Source organism: Mchenga conophoros, linkage group LG11 (assembly GCF_057382185.1).
Source record: "Mchenga conophoros isolate Kocher_MC1m ecotype Shallow Benthic linkage group LG11, M_conophoros_male_GT1.1, whole genome shotgun sequence".
Lineage (NCBI taxonomy): Eukaryota > Metazoa > Chordata > Actinopteri > Cichliformes > Cichlidae > Mchenga > Mchenga conophoros.
The window spans coordinates 15,278,123-15,300,678 of NC_140536.1; the positions used below are offsets into that span (position 1 = coordinate 15,278,123).

At 39.6% G+C, this 22,556-nt stretch overlaps 2 protein-coding genes across 4 annotated transcripts; both read right to left on the reverse strand.

Annotated features, from left to right (window-relative positions):
- Positions 1–342: 342 nt before the first annotated feature.
- LOC146563796 (terminal nucleotidyltransferase 4B-like) lies at positions 343–9,503 on the reverse strand. Of its 2 annotated transcripts, none has more exons than XM_085291105.1 (12): positions 8,612–9,503; positions 8,380–8,503; positions 6,007–6,053; positions 5,150–5,270; positions 4,967–5,074; positions 4,729–4,857; positions 4,350–4,563; positions 3,909–4,035; positions 3,683–3,795; positions 3,378–3,562; positions 3,046–3,102; positions 343–2,908 (listed from the first exon to the last, which is right to left on the reverse strand). In XM_085291105.1, the coding sequence occupies exons 1-12, from the start codon at positions 9,304–9,306 to the stop codon at positions 2,447–2,449; spliced, it is 2,382 nt and encodes a 793-aa protein (XP_085147231.1). In that variant the 5' UTR covers positions 9,307–9,503; the 3' UTR covers positions 343–2,446. The 2 variants fall into 2 exon arrangements, with proteins under 2 accessions (XP_085147231.1, XP_085147230.1); XM_085291104.1 differs by having other exon boundaries at positions 3,046–3,174.
- Positions 9,504–10,330: 827 nt separating this feature from the next.
- Positions 10,331–22,444, reverse strand: ice1 (KIAA0947-like (H. sapiens)). 2 transcript variants are annotated; one of them, XM_085291107.1, is made up of 20 exons: positions 22,196–22,444; positions 21,952–22,010; positions 20,776–20,887; positions 18,885–18,961; positions 18,607–18,644; positions 18,438–18,520; positions 18,227–18,303; positions 18,041–18,078; positions 17,848–17,930; positions 16,719–16,755; positions 16,522–16,578; positions 16,320–16,403; positions 15,859–16,208; positions 12,825–15,467; positions 12,358–12,520; positions 11,928–12,088; positions 11,656–11,846; positions 11,396–11,496; positions 11,202–11,300; positions 10,331–10,975 (listed from the first exon to the last, which is right to left on the reverse strand). In XM_085291107.1, the coding sequence occupies exons 1-20, from the start codon at positions 22,283–22,285 to the stop codon at positions 10,794–10,796; spliced, it is 4,725 nt and encodes a 1,574-aa protein (XP_085147233.1). In that variant the 5' UTR covers positions 22,286–22,444; the 3' UTR covers positions 10,331–10,793. The 2 variants fall into 2 exon arrangements, with proteins under 2 accessions (XP_085147233.1, XP_085147232.1); XM_085291106.1 differs by lacking the exons at positions 21,952–22,010; positions 22,196–22,444 and adding exons at positions 21,219–21,317; positions 21,407–21,444.
- Positions 22,445–22,556: the final 112 nt, after the last annotated feature.

Below are 22,556 nucleotides of genomic sequence, written 5' to 3' on the forward strand. Positions count from 1 at the left end.
TGAAGCCCCTTCTTCCCATTTCCCTGCTGACAATCTGAAAGCTAATGACTCTGGAGCAGCTACACCAAGCAAATGATCCAGCAGTGCCCCCATGAGAGACTTTGTGGGATTACAATATACTTACATGATATTGAAACTATGAAAAAGGTTTTGATTGTTGTAGTATCTTTTGCACAGGTGACTGTGTTATGAAAAATGCCTCAACTACATGAAGAGTAGTGAGAATTACTTCTGCAGGAAAAATTGCATCAAAGCAATTGAGAGAAAAACTAAATTAGTGTGTTTCCTTGGACACAGTCACTTTTTGAGTATAGTCCACAAATTCTCTCTCTCACACACAAATGACTTTTGGAATTTTAAAATGTTTATTAAAAAAATAGAAAACTTGTATTTAAAAAAAAAATAAAATAAAATAAAAGTCAGTTGCTTACACAATACAACCAGCCATTAAATGTACAGGAAGGAATGAGCTGGGGGGAGATTTGGTTCATGTAACAACCTAGATTATCGTTTAAACATATTGCTAAAAAGCTGCACTGGGGGGAGGAAAAAAAAAAAAAAAAAAAAAAAAGCTGACAGCATCATGTGTCCATCAGTTTGGTACACGGCATGTTACAATAATCTGACTTTCGAAACACGAGACTTTAAGTGATTTTTACTCTTGCCTCAGCCAAAAGTCTTGTAACAATAAATCTCTGGTTTGCCAAGAACAAGTCGCTATGTAAACTTTAGCTGTGAAACTGTCTTTGAAATACTGACTTTAAAGATGGCAGAGGAAAACCTCTGGAAAAAATACAAGGCCCTCTTGCACAAATCAACTATTCTTATCAATTTAGGGGAAAAAAAAAAAAAAAAACCAAAACCCACACACACCTCACGCACATGCTGCTCATGCTAACAATCACTGACTGTGATCGGAGTCTGCTCTCAGAGCTTACATCTACAAGCTGTATGGCAAAAATAAAAGTCCAACAGTTTTGTTGCCACTGACAAAACACAAAAGGCTCTGACTATGTAACGGAGGAGGGTCAGATTTGGTCATTTAGAAAGGCAGTTACATTGTTGCTTTAACAGAATCAAAAAAGATATAAGGCAAGAAAACAAGCACTTTGCTGGTAATAAATAGCACCAACTTTTCTTGAACTAACAAGATATAACACTGCTAAAAAGGTGCATTTCCCCAACACAGCCCATCAAGAGGAAATACTAATGAAGAAAGCAAAAAAAAACCCCCCAAATTAAGTGATATGTTTAAAATGAGAACCAGTGGTGGGAGGAGCTATATTTGGACAGTTGGGAAAATTTCAAGTGGTCATAAATCAATGGTAAATGACAATAGTTATGTGTTGGCATCATGGGATTTTTGGCACATTTCTCACATTACACCATAGCTCCCTCTTGTGTTGGAAAGCTGTAAACAGACAGTCCTAGGCCCTCAAATCCTATTGCACAGATCAATGTAGGCTAATATAAAAAGCAACCTTATAGTGGCGAGAACTCCCTTATTTAAAAAAAAAAAAAAAAAGTGGAATAAATTAAAAACTGGTCAATATTGCACAGAAATGCAACAGACATAATATAAGGTGGCAATGTTTACAGTACAGAACAAAACAGAGGTGCTAATGTGTGTGGGGGGAGGAGACATTAGTGAGGGGAAAAGTTTTTAAAACACAACAACCACCCAATTTAAAAAAAAAAAAAAAAAAAAAAAAAAAAAAAAAAAGGGAAGCAGACAACGGATGATGCCCAACACACACACAAAACACTTCGTACATTCAAACAAGTCATCACAGTTTGAGCACTTGCGATAAGGTCCATTTTTGTGCCGTCACACCAAAAACACTGTCAGCGTTGAGCTGCATAGGTAGAAAGGTAGTGCTTTGATCCAGAGTACAAGTTGTAGTAATAGCCCTAGCTGTAGGGGCTCTTCATGAAGAGTTCAGCTAATAGGGTGTTGCATTCACAAGATCAAATGAGCCCCCAAACCTGATGAGATGGGCCCCGACAAGAGTCAAAAGTTCAAGAGATGCCAGGCTCGATGAACCAGTTCAGTAAAATGGCACACGATGTTCAAAAAGGTCCGAGTTCCATGGAAACTCTACTTGACTTGAGCTGCTCAATAAACTAGGAAGTAACACTGATGAGAAGGTGAAGTCTGGAAAATCCTCAATCAAGTCTGTGCTGGTGTGCGTCACATTGAGAGAGGGGCTTCTGACTTCAGACAGATGTAACAAAATGAGTTCAGTCATGGATTTAAATTCAGTTTTCGGACAGGAAGTGTGTGGCATAGTAAACTGACTTGGGAATGCTAGCACGATAAGGTGCATTTTTGACAGCCTCCCATATCAAGATTTCAAAAAAAGAAAAGTATCATCACATGATCACTTTGATGGTTGTAGAGAGGCCTTCAGAAACCAGTTGGGACAAATACTGTAGGTGTATTCTTTCATCTGATTTGGTTCAAGGCAGGAAAATTGTCCTTCTTTTTGCGTCGACAGGCGTTACGGCCGTACTGCTGCTGGTTCCTGAAACCCGATGTAGCGTTATGAACTTGGGGAACAAATCTGCGCTGAGGACTGAAGTTAACGTGACTTTGGCCTTGGAGGTTACTGCACTGATTGTGCTTGAAGACAAGTTTGGGATGCTCCAGTGAACCGTGGGAATTGGATCCCATGGCATAAGAGCGGCTTTGCAGTCCTCCTACCTGAGGGTGGTGAAGTTGTTGTTGGTGGTGGTGGGGACTTAGGAGAGGGCTGGTAGAGTTCATGTATTGTGAGATTTGAGGGGTTTGTGGTGCGACTTGTGGCGAATGACGGTGCACAACGCCGATGGAAGGAGGAGTCTCGTGGTAGAAGCGGCAATCGGAGAGATGGGGCATGGCTATGTTTTCTGGGAGGGACATCTGGATCTGAAAAATTGTGGGGAAAAAAGAAAAAGATTGAATTTGGGATTCTTTTAAAGCATTAAAGGGCATTTGGAAAAAAAAAAAAAAAATTGGACTTTGCCTTTTGAAATATAAATGTCAGTATGAAGAAACAGACCGACCTGATGCATTGTGTGAATAAAGCCTGCTGGATGCGCAGTCCTCAGGTTAGTAGTCATCTGAAACATTGACTGGAAGGTCAGGGGATGGAATTGGACAGTAGTATTGGTGCCGTGAGGGGATTCAGATTCCTAGGAATGTCCATATACAAGTTAAGAAAGCCAGACTGACAAGAGAAAAACCTTAAACATTTGGACTATGATCAAGTTGTGATGGAACATTATAGCTGCTTTGTCTATGTGCTTTATCTTTACATATTTTGAATTGCCACCTTGTGTGCCAAAGTGGTTGTCAAATAATTTGGTAAAATGAAGAAAAGAATATTTGCCCTTACTATGTCACTTCCCGAAGAGGAAGAAGAGGAGAGCGAGCAAGCAGAGGATGACGACAAACGGTGATGGGGGCTGTTAACGAAAACTGGAGATGGTGACGGGGAGTCGGCACTGAGCGGGGAGGATGAGTCTCTTTGATCTCCACCCAGCATCAGCCTGGCCAGATCCTGTTCACAAGCCTCAACATCTAGGACCAAACAGATTACGGTTAGACTGCATTGGGTATATTTGACACATTTTCCTCTTTTCAGCAACATCAGTTATTGAAACTGAACTCCAGTTCATGTTACGCGAAGCAGGCACTAACCAGAAGTTGAAGACAACATTCTGTGGTTTCCCAGCTTGGCACCCCACTTCTGGATTGTCCAGTCCCTGTATTTCAGGACCTCTTGGCTGACTTTGATGAGTCTTCCCAGAGTACTGCAACATAGAGAAAGTAAAATATGACTACTTAGAGAAACACTGTAAAGATTAAACTCATAAGGAAAGGTTACACTTTCCTTATGATTAGGAGGGGGTGGGTTGGCACAAACCTGTCACAGTCTTTGTTAGGGTATGCACGTGAAAGTGGAGAAACACTATGGTTTAGTACCATGTAGGCAAAGTCAAAAACCTGCTTGACTTGCAGAACCCCATATGAACTTCTGCCCACGTCGTTGCCTGTGAAGATCACAGACACACACGCACACACTCGATTAGTTGAGCATTACAAGACGGACTCTGACAGCATGACACATTTTGGCGTTCATATATCAAATGTTTTGGGATGTACAGCAATCATTTGCCTCCTCTGCACAACTTTTATTGTTACTGAACCCACAGGTGATTATACTGAAGCTCTTTAACATTTTTATTTCCCTTCACTTTGGATTGCCCTTCCAGCAGCCAATAAATACCTGTGTTTTTTTGCTTTTGCAGTAATGTCTTGTACAAATTCTATACACATTTGAACATTTTCTTTATTTTAGTCTGACCTGGTTGGACTGGATCTTCTATGCAGAGCAATGATGGTCTGTTTCCATTCTCCATTTCTTTGAGCATTTCCTCCTTGCACAGGTAGGCTCCTCCATTTTTCACTCTGATGGCGGTCTTAATGTAGTCGAAATCACGGCCGTACAGTGCAAAAAATTCAATCAGCAGGATGCCCAGGTTAATGTTGGGACGGCTCGTGTCTATCCGAGGGTGTAGCTGATTAGCAGGACATAAAGAACTTATTACCTTTGCTGTGTAACACGTTACATTTTAACAACTTTTTGGTCAACTTTTACAAAATGTTTTTATTTTAAATAAACCAGAGTGTAGTTATTATCAACTCTGGAACTAATCACTTTGCTGATGAGCATCACTGTGTACCTGCAGGAAGCTGATGGCCATTAGTATAAGACTGTATGAGCTAATGCCTCCAGTGAAGACTTCATTCAATTCTCTCTGCAACAGGAACTGCTTCAAAACGAAGATTAAGGGTGGCAGAACGGGGTACTTCTACAAGAAAAAAAAATAAAAATAAAACAAATTAGCAGAAAAACAAAACGATCATTTACACAAACTCATTTTTTTAAAAAGGGAAAAAAGTCCGTCGTTAAAGGCTTACTTTAAGGTAGCTTTTGATGAACTGTGCTGCTTTGACTGCAGTCTCTACATTAAAGCTGATGTCCACTTTGACCCGTGTTTCACAGTCTGTAAGCTTGATGATTGGCACCTAAGGAAATGTCAAGAATTAGTTCACAATTTGGCAATGCCAAAATTAAAAAGCCAGGATTCTCTCTCGACTTACTGTAGCTTTGTCAAGGAGTTTGATGGGATGTGAGCCGGACACATTGTGTTTTTTCAAGGCTTGCTCCAGTTCTTGCAGTGGAGGACGGTCCCACTTTCCGAACACCACCAGGTCAATGTCACTAAGGACGCAGCAGAATGAAAGCAACACAATTTCAAACGGTTTCTTTACACGTCTCTCAGACACACACCAAATGGTTTAAAAAAAAAAAAAAAAAAAAAAAAAATAGCTACAACAAGACAAAAGAGAAGTTACTGTAACCATGTTCTAGTCATAAAACTTCAATCTTATCTGCACAACAAAAAGGCTTTTGACTACATAACATATGTACAAATAATAAAGAAAGCAGCAGTGATCTCTGCCTGTTGGTTTGTGTACACATGTTAGAAAGACAGTTTTATTTCATAACCAATATTTAATTGTTCAGGCAGTTTAATTTTCATTGCTGAGCGAGTATTATGTGAATCCAATGAAAACAACCATTGCACAAAACAGATGCTGTATGTACTCACTCCAAAAATCACTTCATTTGCTAATGCGATACAATGTTTCCAAATAAGGCTGCTGAATATTTTAAACTCCTGCATATTTGCTGAAATGTCACTCCCCCTCAACACTCTTCATTTCTGTAACTCAACTCTCAGGACAAGACCTTGAGAAATACAATGCATACATAAAAAACTATAATAAACAGCATCTAGTTCAGTGTAAATTCTAGCAGAATGAACACTGAATGCAGTGTGGCATTTTAATACTGACAAAAAAAATGGTGCTCCTACTTCCTAAAAAGCAGCGCATTTTACAAGTAGCCCGTGTAAGGTGAGAGTGTACGGCAACGGTAATGCAACAAATGTTACCTTGTTGGAAGATAAACTCCAGTGCTGAAGCTGCCAAATATCTCCACCTGCAGAGGACAACATAGGTTTGGTTTCAAGAGCCATAAGCATATCTGAGGTATTTGCTAGCTTGACCTTGATTTTGAGCTGACAATGTGGAACCTTAAAAAATAAAATAAAGACTTCAGTGTAGTTACAATTAAGGCCATACATGGCTGTTTTTCCCTTTATACACCACCACAGTGGGTTATTAAAAATAAAAAAGTAATTTTTGTTTAGTTTATTTATTTCAAGTGCTGAACTTAATTGGTAGCTGGTCATTGAATGTGAACATCATTAAACTGACAAACCAAAATCAACACATCAGAGAGATGGCAAAAAGTTTAGAAGAGGCCGAATCAACAGTCAAGCACGTCATTCAAAAAGAAAGACCAGCGCAGGCTGGGGATGACAGAGTTTGATGGTTAAGATAAAAAAATAAAATAAAAAAAAACAACTTCACAACATCTGAGTCCTCTCGAGGAGGCAAGTCTATCAACTGACAAGGTCAACAATCAAGAGAGACCTTCATGAATACAGAGGGTATGGAACAAGGCTCAAATCATACACTCGATAACATGGCAAAATTAGACTTGACCAGACAATATCTAAAGAAAAAAAAAAAAAAAAAGGCTGCTCACTTCAGGAAAAATTAATTCACGATTAACTTGTATAGAAAGATTGGAAGAGAAAAGTACCGTATGCAGAAGGGCAAACTGAAGCATAACACATCAGCTCACAAGCATGGTGGAAGCATCATCATGGCACCAGCATGTATGGCTGCCAATGGAACTGTCACTAGTGTTTACGGATGATTTAACTGCTGACAGAAGTAGCAGAAGTTCCCGTTTAGCAAGCTGTTATTTATAATTTTGGAGAAAAAAAAAAAAAAAAGATTTGCAAACTAAATTTGACCTTGCAATCTTTTTGTGTAGTTTTAAGCCATTTGGATAAATAAATATTCATTACTTAGCAGGTGTCTCTGAGTGTGCAACAATACAGTCTGGACACAGCTTGCCATCCAAGCCTGCTAGCATTAGGTGACAACTTTGTGCTCTACCATTCTGCAAATATGGCCAATTCTTGACTTAGTAAAAACAATAAAACTCAGTAAAAAAGTAAAGGCCAAGCCAGCTGCACTGCTATGTGGGGCAGCACATCCAAGAAGGTTTAACTCCAGTCTTACTTGAGCAGAACTCTAATATTTCTGAGTCTTTTACATAGCACTGATTCGCAGATATCTGTATCTGTGCTGCATCCACAGTTTATGTATCCAGCTTGTTGACCAGGCTTTCTACTGTTCTACATACAGTGTATGGTCAAAATACACTAATTTTATGTATTAGTCAAGATGTGCAATAAAACTATTGCCTCTGTAAATGTCTGGTTTCTAGAAAAGAAAAAAATAAAATAAAATCACCACCAGGGATAGGAGGAGTAACACAGAATGATCTTCAGAGAAAAGAAAGGAAAAGAATCCAATTCACAGTGAGGCCCAGTGGGATTTCTGTGGGCCAGGATTAGTTCAAAATGTTTATAATGTGTAACAAATGGCTCTTTTTTTGAGGGGGTGGGGTTCAGAGTGCACTCTGTTGGCAGTATACAACGGAAAATAATTTACTAATGTTACTTTGGGAATGCAGGCAATATGAATGAATGATTACATCTGGCCAAGTCTGTTTGGACATATAGCGTAAACGATGCTGCTGACTGCCTTCTGCATAAAGCAGGACACACAAATGTAGTAAAGTGCCAAACGTAATGACTGCTGAAACCATGAAAATCATAGGCCTGATTTATGCAGGGCATCACAAACAAAAACAAGCTGCATAATTATAACCATAAAAAAATAAAATAAAATTACTGAATACACCAACAGCAAAGAAAAAAGAAATTGGATTCTCATAAAGTTAAGTGCAGGGCAAAAAGATGCCCTTTGTGACCAAGGCAGTAAAAAACGCTTGATTGGGGTCATCGCTGTATTTCCTCAGGCTTACAAGTACCTACGTTTGAAATATCCCTTCTGTTCTAGCATGTGTCCGAACATTTGGATGCCAGACAAAGAGTGGGAGTAAAGGTTAGTTTTTTCCAAATATATCCGACTCGTGTGTTCAGTGTTACTCTGGAAGCAGGGAGGAGTACTCCTGAATTTAACAAGAATCTAACATCAGCTTGTCTCTTGATTAACTTTAAGAAGCTACTCTGATACTCATAAGTCAACATACTTGGCTTATGAGAGGGTTGGCAGCACATCACAAAAACAAAAGTATGTAAAACTGAGCATCCAAACCCCCACCCCATAGTTACCTGTCCAAAAGGTGTGCACAGGTAAACATCTATGCTGGTGACACTCACCTGTACTGTGGGCCACAAATCTTTGATAATCCCCTCTATTCTGTTCACTACATCCCTTCTCATTGACTCTTCTTCTGGTTTTGGTGACATGAAGCTGAAGAAGTCCATAATCTCTTCGTGAAGACTAAAAAGACGGAAATAAAGTGTAAACCAGAAGCACATCTATGGTGAAACACTGCATTTGGATAAAAGAAAAGTTTGTCCATACCCCCTCCTCCCTCCTTTTCCTTACCCATTGATGCCCTGGCTGTAGCGCCTGGTTTTCCACGGGCTACAATCAGAGTCTGGATGATGTCCATTGGAGTCGAAGCACAGGAGGGGGTTGATGCCGTGGAAAGTGTTGGCCCTGTTCAGGTGCTTCCTGCGGCTGGATGAATGTGTCTGATAGTGGTGCTTGTTCCCATGCTGATTTCTTATCCCAGGGGGGGTGTGGTCGGTAGATTGTGGCATGCTGCGCCAGTGTTGCTGAACAGTGTGAAAAGGGGTTAGAGGGTATTGCTGTCGGAGACTGTTCTCCTTCAACTCCTGCTTGCCGTAGTGCAAGAACTGGTTAGCCTCTTCTGTAACGCTCAAATTGTCGATGTGCAGGCAGGAACCAGAGGGCGAGGAACTCTCGGCCTCCGAGTCCAAAGAGGAGGAGGACGGCGACAACGAGCCCTTCCTCCGGACACTTCCCCTCTCCCCGCTGCCGTCTCGCTTCGACAGGTTCCCCAACACTACCATCGGTGGCGGTGCTACATTTCTGCAATACTCACCGCGTGAGTCCGTGGAGTTTGCGCTCTGCGCTGCAAAGTTACGTTGGTGTTGAAGGCGGCTGTCGATACCGGAGCCTGCTCCGAATTCCTGAGGGGTTCGCCAAATGTGCATCCACAGGGTACTGGCAGGTACCTTCTGCTCCGGCTGGATCCAAGCGGTCCTGGGATCCATTGGACTCAGAGTTTAACGGGAACCCCTCTTCTCTTCTTAAAATGGCAAGCAATGTAACAAATGAAACACACTGCAGTCAAGCAAACTAATAAATCCTACCGCGCTTATTCACTTATTATCCTCTCAGGGTTTCATGTCCGGAAACGGGTTTGGTTTTCCAAGCGGCTTCGCTAACTCCACTACCCTAGTAAAACAGCAATATGGCGCACCCAGTAGCATTCAGCATCTACGCATGTCTGAGGGATTTAAATCTTTGAACACACCCCTCAGCCCCGAGAGAGCGGTAAAGCTAACAATATACAAGCCTCACAGAACGGAAGCTGGTCCCTTGAAATTTTACTAAATGTAATTATTTTATTTTGACGCACTAAAAGTAAATGAAAAAGAAAGAAAATAATATGAGCTAATTATTATTTTCATTATTATTTCCAGTTAAGGCGTTCTTTCTGTTGTTGCTATTCTTAGATTTGGCACAAAGCATGCTTTTGTTTCTATTAAAATATTTCCCACTATCAACGACTAAAATAGTTTTGATTTATAAAACTTCTACGATTATCTGCTCCTATCATAACAAATTGTATGGAGGTTAAAAAAAGAAGTCCTAATTCGTATGAGCTTGAACGTTATGATGAATGTAGCTATCGAGCGATTGTAGATTTTATTTTGATAGGCAGCCCCGGAAATGGCAGCTCTTACAAAATTTCCACATTTGATAAATCTAAACACCGGGTAAGATAAAACATGATTGTTGTAGTGGTTTAGTAGTCCTCGGGTATTACTCTATTTTAATGAGTCCTGACGTTTGCAAAATAAACCTCACTGTTCATCAAACTGTGAACGTTTTACTTTTTTAGTTTCAAGATAATTTTTTATAAAAATAACAAGCTGATCCGATAGTATGCAGCATTCCCAATAGTTTTGAAGTATGTACACATCACTGAGAAGACCTAGGTTAACAGAGACTGCAGCAAATGAACACAACTTGGATCCAAATTCGGACATTTTAATTTGAAACCCCCCCCCCCCCAAAAAAAAACAATTAAATAATCTCTCAAGCATTTAACTGTACAACATATTTACTTTGGCAATCCTATTTTTCATGAATACAGACACTGATGCTACAACTGTAAACTTCAGCAGAAAAACATACACAGCAACACCACACATATACACACTGTACAGTACTTTACAGCATTAATCTGAGTATAACAGAAGTTATACCAGTACATTTGCTACAGGCAAAGTTTCAATTTAAAAAACAAAAACTGCTACAAAATTCAGAAATATAAACATTTTTATATAATTTTAGAGTAGAAGTGCACATAAAAAAATTAAAACAAAAAGCAGTCTGCTGGACGTTTTAAAATTTTAGAACCACCAATTTATAACTGCTTGTGAGTCACCCAGTAAGTTTAAATCAGCGCCAATTTATGCGTCTGTTTCCAAAAAAAAGGGGACAGACTGTCATGTCTGTGGATTTGTGCACTTTAGCTGTTGGCTTGTCTGCAAATAGAGGCTAGCTGGTTAATGCAGCTAGTGACAGCAGGAGGGACACTTTGAGATGTTTCTCCTCTCCATTCTGCAAGAGCTTCCAGGGCTTGTTTGGGGTTGCATGGAGACAGGTCATAGATGCAGTAGATGGCTGCTAATTGCACCTCCCATGGCACACCTGCACACATGTGACATAATATAATTAGAACTGTTACATGAAACCCTTCCTTTTAGCGGCAAATCAGCATGTGCTTAATGGCACAGAAAATACAGATAGGCAAATGTGCTTTAACATGTCTGAGACAGAGAAATATAAATCTTGCTTAAATCAACACTACACAAATTAAAGAGATACCATGTTAACAAAAACATTGTATTCCCTTCAGTATGCAATTATGTCCTACCTTCAGTTGGTCCGTGCCTACCAAATGTATTGATGACATTGGCAATAGTGACCACAGTAGAATTACACTTCTCCTTCAGCCCCAGCTGACCAAGGCATCCTATTACAAAAACAATTTAATTCATTTAATGTAATTTCCAACAAATCCCTCCAGCTTAAAGCTTGATAACCAAATAAATTTAGGAAACATCTGACCTATGAGTCTGAGCACAGTAGCAACAGCCACATCAGAGATGGGCTGTTGTTGCTGTCTTGGCTGTGTTACCCAACTGTTCATCAGTGGCCACAACTCCTTGCTGTCAAAGAAAATGAACAAGTTAAGCAGAAGCTATGTGCCTTCAGGAGCCATGTTGGACATGGCTTTTTACATCTTATTTGCAAGTCACATAAAAAACAAAAAATAAAACCCTCACATTATTATTATTACTACAAGACAGAAAAACAAAATAACATACCCTAGTAAATTATCATAGGTCCACTTCCACTTCTTGTTTGTACAAAGCAGGTGCAGTGCATAGACGTGTTCCCAAGCCTCGGCTCCAAGGTCCTCCCCGTACCGACTGTGTTTTGTGAAGGACAAATTTGATCCCGATCTGATCTCAGAAAGTGTTCTGGAGATCAGCTCGTCAATGTCACAGGGAGGAGTCTGTAGTGATATGGGAAGAATAAGTTTAAGAGGGCACACACTACTTGATTTAAAGAATGCATACTCGTAATCAAAAAATACCTTGTTCCAGCCAAGAAATGCTAAAAGGCAGCTGAGAAGCTCTTCTGATGCTCTTAGTTTGGTGACGGCATGAATGGCCTGGGACAGAGAACTGGTGTGTGTGAGAAGGTTGGGCCATGTTGTCACCATAAATAAAATCAGCTTCGCAGAATCTGGAAAATCTGCAAAAAGGATGAAATAAAGAAAATAATAGCAATATTGACTACAAATAAGCTTAAGTAATACATCACAACGAGTAGAGGTAGTTCTTTAACTTTAGCTTTCCATGCCGTCACTATGTTTTCCAGTTAAACAACACCAAAAATCAAATTAGCTATCACGTATACAAGTTCTCTTAAACTGTCATTAGAATTATTTTTAAATAAAACCATGTTAGTGTAGAAAAGCTGTGTAAAGCTTTTATAAATATGGAACAACATAAAATGCTCACTTTCTATTAGGAGGCTGTAGGCCAGGACACGAGCCTTTTCCACATCTCTCCTCTGCCTACAGAGCCCAGTGTAGACTCTGCAGAGGGCCTGCACATAGTTTCGACTCAGGTCCATTTTCCCAGCTTTCAGTTTGTTCAGGATGGCCACAATCATGTCATCTGCCTAAAGTGTAAACCAAGAGAGACAGAAAAATGTCAAATTACACACAAAGAACCTTCTTACTAGTCAGACATTTTGATGAGAGGCAGATGTGAACTAATTGCTTAATTTTGCTGACATGAAACTACCTTCATACTCGTATGTGGCAAAATTTACAAACAGGAAGGAGGTAATACATTTACTGACAAAAGGGTTATTAAAAAGCATTGTAGCAGTAGAGTGCGATTGTTTTATTTTCAGCCCAGTAGATCCTCCAACCAGAAATTAAAAGATAAAAAAATGTAAGAACAATAAACAGTCTACTAACTGAGTTGCTCTGGCAAACTTCAGCGATGACCTCCTTCTCCTCATCTCTTAAGACAGGCTTTTTGGGAAGGTTACCAACATGCAGATGGCTCCGGATCACAGGCAGCAGATCAAAGCACTGGTCTTCAATTTTCCTTAAAGAGTTAACTATAAGATTTTTCTGTGGATGTTCTACAGATTTCAGGGGTGAAGAGGTTGTCTCAGTTTTCGGCTGTTCTAGTGTCGGATTCTGGGCTGATGAGGTGTCGTCTCCACTTTTTGAAGAGGAGGCAAGCACCTGATTGCGAGTCACACCAGCAGCCTGATCAAGCCTGAGACATTTACTGCTTTTAGGCTGCAGCATACCGATGGCAGGCCTTTTTTCTCCCCTCACTTCAGTCTTTGTGAAGGCCGTTGAAGTGGAGTTTATAGTTTTAAAGCTAGACTTCTGACTGTCGGTTGTCGGTAATGTTCTGCCCTCGGATGAGCAAATGTTGAGATTGACATTGCCTCTAAGAATGCTCAGAGTACGAGCCCGGGCAGAGAGCTCTGGATACATGGTGTCGAGAAATCTCATGGAATTCTCCTGAGATGGCGTCGTTGAGGATGATGAAGGAGAAGAACTCACTGCTGTCAAAGGCAGGCGACCAGGGACTGGCACAGCATGTTTAGGCGTGGCAGAGCCGAACTGAAGTGGTGATGAGGGGACTCCATTTAGAGGGAGTGGGCTGTTTGTGGATAAAGAACTCAGCTGATGACGGTTCGGTGTTCTGTTAGTCTGAGTAGGTGAAGTAGGAGATTCAATTCCATCCATGGGTGAAGGAAATAATAGTTTCCCAATAGCCTGCCTTGGGTTGATAGATCTGTTCGCCTTCGGAGGAGTCTTCAAAGGGGTAAGGAGACGAGGAAGTGGAGGACCCATTTCGCCGCGAACATTGCTTATGCACTCTGGAGCCTGAGCTTCAGCTGAACTTTCTCCTGAGGTAGTTTTTTCCTCTCTTATTAGATTTTCAGGCTCTACCGTTTGCAAGTCCAAAGATTTATCTTTTCCTTCTGTGGCAGGATTCTGAATTAATGGAGTAGTATCACCTCCATTCATTTCATCCTGAGCCTGGTCTTCATTAGTAGCACTTTTGGTGACACCTTGTTCCTCTAAACTGAAAGAAGGCGATTGTATGTTTGTTGAAATAATTTCTGTCTGAACATCAGCATCCAATATTCCTGGGTTTGGCTGAGTGTCCAAAGATGCCAGCTTTACAGTGGGCAAAAGACATGAGGGACTCAACTGCCTGCAAAGAGAATGTCTATCTTCTTTTGAAGCTTTACAGTTTACAGTATTTGTCTCTGGGGAATCAGGCATCGTCTCCAATGACGTACTACTACTGGTGTGTACTTTGTGCTGAGGAAGATCTTCAACAGTAGCTTTTTCAATGTCACATTCTTTCTCTAAATATGGAAAAGGAATTGGTTTGTTTGTTGAGACATGGTCTATGTTAACATCAACGTTCAATTTTCCAGGATGACTATCCAAAGCCTGCAGCTTTATAGAGGCTAAAAGGCAGGAAGGACTCACTCGCTTGCAAAGAGAATGTGCACTTTCTTTCAAAGTTTCACAGTTTATAGTATTTGTTTCTTGGAAGCTGGTAACTATTTCTATGTCAGCATCCTTTTTTCTAAAAGGTTCAACATTTGCGTGGCCAGATTCCTGATCAGCACCGGACTGGTCGTTTTCCTTCTTTAACAACGCAGATGTAGGGGGTGGAGGTATATTATTACAGGTTGATGATGCAGGCAAAGCTGCCACATCATCTTCTGCAGTCCTCTGTGCATTCCCATCCTCCTTCCCAAGAAGTTTGATGCTTTCATCAACTTCCAATTTCTCTTCAAGATGTTCATTAGAGACAGCAGTGATGCTGTCACTGCTGCCTGATGAACTTTGAGTATGTTCAGGTATATCAGAGTCCTTGCAGCCAGACCGTGTACTGTCCTGAAGTTTAAAAGAATCCAGAGTATTTTTTTCAATGTCTGAACTATTTTGTGTAGCTGCAGCCACGATGCCTTCCATAGAGTCACTTATTAGGGCTGACTCTCCACCATCAGGAGCAACTGTTTTGTTATCAGTAATGTCACTAGGGCTCATGTCAACATCCATGCTTGTTACAGTCTCTGAGAGATCACTATTTGCATCTTCTAAGGCATTTTCATTTTTAGAGATTCTACTGATGCCAGGATTACAGGATAGAAGTGTACTTTCAGTAGGTAATGGCACAGCCTCAATCAATCCTGTAAAACTTGATGTGGAAAACGACGATGATGGTGGTGATAACTGTGCAGATGATGGCTCCTGTTCAATCAGCATGTCGTTTTGAGGACGTATTCCTCTCACATCTGTAGCGATTTTGTCAATAACTTTAGGAATGTCACCAAACTTGGTTGGTTCAAAGTCCTTTTCATTGGAAATTTCCCCCTCTCGCTCGTCTGCGACTACCGACAAGTCTGCATTCTCCTCCATTTGAAGTGCAGCTGATTTTGGATTCCTTTGACTTGATGGTGAGGTTGCAATGTGTAAGGTCTGCTCTTGTTTAAGAGCAGGCCGGTCCTCACAGGGTTTAGAATGACTTTCATTTTCTCGAACCTCCATTTTCATGGATTCCACCTCAGTGTTCTGAAGGAAACAAGAAAGCAAGAATGTAATTTAAAAGATATTATATTTATCATGACCTAAGAATAACAAGGTTTATCAAAGAGTAATCTTTCTAAGGTATTTGATTTTAAATAGTTAATCTTACAGGTTTTATCAGCTGATGACAATTCTAATTAAAAGGTATGTGCAGCCACTACAGCTTTGAAACCTTTTAAGATACCAAGAAGGACTTCAACTAGTGTCTGACCATACACACGTTTCTCAAAAACAAACTTTCACATTATATTAAAGACTTTCCTTTAAACTACTGCAGTAAACAGAACACTGTGTAAAGCCATAAACAGGAAAATCAGCACTTTGATCAACAAGCAACAACAAAAGCCGTTCATATTAGATCTAACCAAATTCTCACCAAATCTGGAAGTGGTGAAATACTGGGAGGCATGGGCTTAAACAATCTGATAATCTCTTCAACAGATAATGTGTCCATCTCCGTAGATGACTCAGCAGTTTTGCGTGCCTTAGGTGATCGCTTGCTCGTTTTTGGAGTGCCTGCCTGCTTTCTTTCACCAGAGCACTGAAGAGATGCTTTGTGCTTGATGGCATCCTGTGCGCGAGGAGACTGGTTTAATGGCGTACAAGTTGCTTTCGCTGGAATGTGGAAACTGTGGGGTTCACTGATCTTCGGAGAACCAAACGGGGACATTTTACTCAAATGAGAGTGCAGTGTGGCTTGTGGAGAGGAAGGAGGAACTCTGGACTCTGAAATTAAAAGAATAAAAGAAGATATTGTGTATGTAGAGGTGTAGAATTGTTAAATAAAAGAAAAACAAACTGAAAAGACCGTATATGCTGTTATGTTACAAACAATACCGTGAAAGTGCAACTGGTTTACAGACGACTCCTGCTCTGGGTCTACACATGCCCACAAGTTCTCTAGCAACATCCAGAACTTTTCTGCAACACACGATAAAACATAATTGCAATTACAATGTAAAAATCAGGCCGCTTTGGGGGTTGGTGTATGCACGCAGCTTTTCAAATGAAATCACAAAATCTGTAAACAGCTGCATACCTTTGTCAATTTTAGGCTCTGCAGGCGCACTTGCTTGAGTTGTTGTGCTCCTGTATTCTTGAGAGATAATTCAGATATTGTTTAAAAACAGATTTTAAGTCAGGAAATGGATGCTGTTAAAAATTAAACAGACAATATTATTGTTTCCTTTAATGCTGAAAATATTATCGTTAATAATTTTCATTGTTGATTTTTACCTTTGTTCCTTTCCCTTTCCAGTTTCATCAGTCTCACCTACAAAACAGAAACGAAATTATACACAGATAATGGTCGGATCCTATTCCAGAAAGCAGGCTTAGCTAGCAAACTTGAGTATTCTGATCCAGAAAGCCAGTGAACTTCAACTCTTACCAGGGTAACAGACTGAACTTAACCTGCTGCTGGCAGGTTTTCTATAGCAAACTCTGATTTCTCTTTGACTCTCCTTTTCCTGCTGCGTCTGAACCAGCTGACTAACACCCTGATTCATTTCAAAGCACAGAACACTGTACTTAATATGAGCGCTTTTACAATCATCCAGTCTTCCATATACAAGGATGGAGACAGCAATTATATCACTGATTTATAATCAGCTCAGAATAAAATGTAGTCTCCATCCACTGTGTGGCTCTAATGCAGCAGGATGACCTGGATGACAGAGAACCTTCAGAGACATATTGCCGTAATCTAATGCAGTAATGCAGCTGTGTCTGCTCCAGAGTTTTGGCTATGTGGATAACCATCATGGTCGGCATTGACATATGCTCCTGGTGCGACCTAGATCTCGGCTCAAGACCAGAGGTGACCGCAGAGACCAAGACCAAGACCAGAGCGCATTCGCCGCTGTCGCACCCTACCTCTGGAATAACCTCCCCCTAGCTATTCGGGCGTCTGATTCAATTCAATCTTTTAAATCTCAATTAAAAACTTATTTGTTTAGCCTTGCTTTCCCCGTCTCCTAGAGCCCACATTTTTACTGTACTGGAACTTATCTTTATCACTTTGTTAATGTTTATAATGTTTTAACCTTCAGCATTGTGTGTGGACTTTACTGGTGCCTACTATGCCTGGTGTATTATTGGTTAGTTATGTCACCCGCCTGTTAGTATATTTTATTTGTATTTTGTGCTTTATATTTGTATTTATTATTGCTCTTAACTCATTCTGTGAAGCACTTTGGCATACCTGTGGTTTTTTAAATGTGCTATATAAATAAAATTGTATTGTATCGTATTGTATTGTATATGTTCATGAAAATTGAAAACTCAGAGCTGTCGAACCTGTACTCTGGTCTATCATACTAGAAAATATTTTACTCCATAACATTTGTAAAGGGCTTTACTGCACCTGTAGATCGTTGATACTTTTCTCTAGTATGGTCTTCTCTTTGGTCAGTTGGGAAATTTTATGCTTCTGTTGGCAAACTGAATCTAAAAAAAAAATATCAAAGAAATCACAGCTTAGATAGCAAACAAACACATAAAAGACTCAGAACTTATTAACAGCAACAAAATATTTAGTAAAATTTGATTTTAAATACCTTCAAGAATTCTGATTTTACTTTCAAGGCTGTCCTTTCTGTTGATGAGAAAACAACATGGAACCTTTTTTCAGTGCAATTCATTTTAAAAGCTTTGCTCAAAAAAAAAGAAAAAAAAGAAGAAGAAGAAGATGAACCTCAAACTGTGACTAATCATATATTTCAACAGCTCGTGCAAATTCTTACGTGCTTGTCATCTTGGCGTTTTCATCCATGAGTTTTTCAGCTTGCTCTGCTTGTGCCTGAGACTTCTGCAAGGATGTCTAAACAAGTGACATTTTTTTATGAGTTTTAGCAGATTTATGTAAAGCTACTGTGAATGCTAGCTGCATTTTTGTAAATTATGATATTAAACTAAGGTCAAACAATTCATTTGGAGAGCATTCCTTTAGTTTACCTGAGATATCAGCAAATCGTTTTCCACCACAGCCTTTTCTCTTTTCAGCTGTGCATTTTCAAGTGTTTGTTTGTCTGCCAAATCTAAGAAAGACAATTTAGGACAAATTCAATCAATTACAATTACAAGTCTTCCCTGGTACAAATCACACCATGCAAATGCAAAGTACCTTTAACATTTTTTAGCTGGTCTTCAAGCTTTTTGTTCCTGATGAAAATGGAAAATGCCAGTTAGCATTTTAGAATGATAACAACATTAATAATAATGATAATACTGTTGTAGCGCTTATCAAATCCAGTGTCACAAAGTGCTTTACCAAAAAACAAAACAAAAATAAACAAAGAAAAAAAATCCCTTCAAAATGAAAGAAGATTAATAAAAACTAACAATTCCAAAGCAAAAAACATTATTTGTACTGTTATGACCAAGACTGGATCCAGTACATACTCTGCTATTGTCTCGCTTTTTTCCACCTTCAGTTTTTCCACCTCTTCAGATAGTTGTTCATACACCTTAAGAGCACTCTGTAAAAAAATAAATAATTTGTGAATAATCAGCAAAGGCCAGAAACTAATGAAATATTATGAGTGTGAATTATTTGGTGTGTAGGGCTGTTCAATTAATCGAATTTTAATCACGATTACGATCTGGGCTTTCAACCATCATTAAAAATGACTGAGCCGATTATTAGCCCCTCCCTCATGCTTTACTCTCGCGCTGCTCCGTGTGGCAAATCCAGCGCACCTCTCTGATTTCGAACACGCGTCACAACAATTAAGAGCAGCGGTCCCCAACCCCCGGGCCTTGGACCGGTACCGGTCCGTGAGTCGTTTGGTACCGGGCCGCGAGAGTTGAGGCTCAGGTGTGAAATGTGTGGTTTTCAGGGTTTTTATCGGTTTTCAGCGTTATTTTGTTATCGTTTTGATTGTTAACTCTGTTTTCCTGGGTCTTTTCACGTGTGTTATGAATAAATCTTTTTTTCGGTACCGGTACTAGTTTTATTTTGTTGCATTTATCCGCGACACCTTAAAGGCCGGTCCGTGAAAATATTGTCGGGCATAAACCGGTCTGTGGCGCAAAAAAGGTTGGAGACCGCTGATTAAGAGGACCCGAGGGAAGCTCAGAAAGCTAAGCAGAAGTTATTTGGAGAGGAGAGTGACTGCCGTTGGTTGAAAAGAGAGGTAAAAAAAAAAACTTCAGTGGTGTTGCACACTATTTTATATTATTTTTTAAAGTCATTATTCAATACATTGTTATTGTTAACCCTTTAAAGCCGGTCAGAGCCGCACGTTCCGTTTTGTGTAACTATTTTTAAATCCCTGTAGAACCTGAACCACGTAAGCTAGCGCAATATTTTTTTTTGCATATGAAACCAGAGGAGTTGTACTTACAACTTATGCCATCAGCTTGTCCTCGGTCACGGTTTCCTTCCACATAAAGCTTTGCAAAAACTGCATAAAAAGCGCTTGCAGCAACAAAAACATAATATTCCAGAAACACGCTTTGCTGATCCGATTACCTGTTCATACCACTTCCCACAGTGAAACAGACGTCAGCGCGAACTATCGCATGTCCGCCATTTCCTGCCCGAAACCGGAAGTGACGTCATTTTCGCGGAAAATGTAGTTTTTTACTTGTAGGCCTTAAAAGCCTATACTGGTGTTTTTATAAGTCATGTTTGACTTTTCTGAATAGTTTCTGGGATGCTTAGAACTCTAATTGCACTGCTGGAAATACTTTATTTTGATGCACCTGCTGTTTTCTTTGCAAATTTGCATCATAGGATTGTTTTTTTGTTTTTCCTGCAGTATATAAAAATTGGTGTATCTCCAAAATAAAACTATGAAGACACTCAAAATAAATTTCCTGTTGTTGTAAACTATTTTTTGCAATTTTTTTGTATTTAAAGTTTTGAGGGATAAACCTCTTAAATTTCTCCAAGTAGAAATATATGTAAAAAAAAAACAAAAATGATTTTCAATTTTTTTGTAGTTTATTGCACTTTTTTTGCAATTAATGTAGTTACTATGGACTTAATACATACATATTATTAAAATATGGGCTATAACAGTTGTATAGCAACTTGAAATGCTCCCACAAATGGCACTACAACATGTAAAAAAATAATATAAGCTCTGGCGGACTTGGTTCTATAGTAGGTCTTAAAGGGTTAAATAAATATCGTCAAATAATCAAGATCTCAATTTCAGTGAAAATAATTGTGATTATCATTTTTGCCATAATCGAGCAGCCCTATTGGTGTGAAAACAGTATTAAGAGTCAGACATATGATTACAGGTTAGGACATTTCATAAGATTGTAAAGTGTAACCGCTTACTTTCTTTTCTTCCAGTTCTGCTTGCACCGATTCATAATCAGCCGTCTTTTTCTCCAGAGTAACCAGTCGGATCTGAAGCTCTTCCAGCTGCTGCTGAAGCCTGATTGTGTCACTGCACATAACAAGTTGAGAACATGGATCCATGTGTTAAACCAATTGAATGTAGCAAAAGAACAAAAAACAACCCCAAAAACATTTTATGTTTTATTAAGTCTACAAATTTTCATAAAGTAACAATGTCCTGAAAGTGAATGGATATTGTTCATGAAAGCTTAGTTCAAAGATAAGAAGTTTTTATATACAGTCACACCATTTATCAAGGTGTCTAAGTGAGAGGATCACCGTCTTAATTATCTGAGTAACACGGGCATAGAAAGTTTTACTTAAACCGAGACTTCATCTTTTTTTGGCTTCTCTCTTTAGCAGTTGCCACAGATGATCACCTGCTTCCATAGCATCCTCCTCTGTCACACCAAACCACTTCATGTCCTCGATCACTACATCCAGCAAACTTTGTTGCGGTCTTGCTCTTTTCCACCTGCCTGGAAACTTCATCTTCAACATTCTTTGTCTAATATATCCACTCTCTCTCTTTTCCATGTCTTTGCATCATCAGCAGTGCCAGTCATACCTTATAGCAGATCTCACTACCATATTGCAAATACCTCCTTTCATTCTAGCTGCGATCATTCTGTCATCTCCACCCACTCAATCCTGCCTGCATTCTCTTCTTCATTGTCTGTTGCTTTGGATGATTGACATCAAACATTAAAACTCATCCTTTTTCCTAGTCTACTCCTTGCAGTTTCTCTCAATGTCTCTCATTCACACAAATGTATTCTACTTTATTTGTACAGACTTTCATTCCTCTTCTCTCCATCCTATATTCACAAACAAACAATGCTTTGCGAAATGGCTTTAAAACTTATTTTAAAAAAATCAAGTAAATGTATAGTCACTTACGAACATCAGTTCCATTAGAAAGCACATAGGGAGAAACTTTGGACAAATTATTGTAATTTCAGCTAGTTTGCTTGTAGCTGATGACAGCCGCCATGTTTCAGAGCAAATCAAAACACACGAGTTTTGCTTGTATGCTGAATACCGCAACTACGACCTGTTCACGTCTCAACGTAAGACATATTACCAAGGCAATAACCGTCCGTTGGTACTTACTCTGAAACCGCTATCTTCTGTTTTAGTGCCAGGAATGAAGACACATATTCAGCCAGACTCTGACGAAAGACAACAAAACAAACAGGGGACATCACAGTTAGTAAATACTTATCAACACGTTAACTCCACAAGATAAAAACACATTAAATCGCTCCATAATGTTTAAGATCTGGATCGAAAAGATGATGTAAAGCACTGTAACTGATTTCTCGGTAACAAAAAAGCCCCCCAAAACATCACCGACCTGCTGCAAAACAGAGCAGTTTTGACAGTTTCCAGTCGTCGCGTCCGCGGCGATTGCCAACGCTTTGGACTGATTCTCCCCTGGCATCATAGTAAGAAAAATCCCACCGATACCCAGGCAGCCTTTACGTTTTATTCTGAAAACGGAAAACTTTCATATCTTAGTGTCACAAATTCCACGAAGGCTCCTCTATATTCAAAACAACTTCACATTTTCGCGTCTCCCACGTTGACCAAGGACCCAAGCGAAGGACCCCTTTAGCGGTAGCTTTGCAAAATGCCTGTCGCCGTGAAATATAAGATTTCTAACTAATAAGTTCAGAGCATAATCATATTATATTCATAAGTTACGTATTGAATTG

Excerpts from the sequence above, each read along its gene's own strand:
- ice1 (XM_085291107.1), bottom strand. The coding sequence starts at position 22,285 with ATGATGCCAGGGGAGAATCAGTCCAAAGCGTTGGCAATCGCCGCGGAC. Across the intron at positions 18,962-20,775 it reads CAGAACTGGAAGAAAAGAAA|AGTGCTCTTAAGGTGTATGA; the intron begins GTAAGCGGTTAC and ends ATTTTTTTACAG. Across the intron at positions 18,079-18,226 it reads AACGCCAAGATGACAAGCAC|AAAGGACAGCCTTGAAAGTA; the intron begins GTAAGAATTTGC and ends TCTCATCAACAG.
- LOC146563796 (XM_085291104.1), bottom strand. The coding sequence starts at position 9,306 with ATGGATCCCAGGACCGCTTGGATCCAGCCGGAGCAGAAGGTACCTGCC. Across the intron at positions 3,563-3,682 it reads AATGTTGTCTTCAACTTCTG|ATGTTGAGGCTTGTGAACAG; the intron begins GTTAGTGCCTGC and ends GTTTGGTCCTAG. Across the intron at positions 2,909-3,045 it reads TTATTCACACAATGCATCAG|ATCCAGATGTCCCTCCCAGA; the intron begins GTCGGTCTGTTT and ends ACAATTTTTCAG.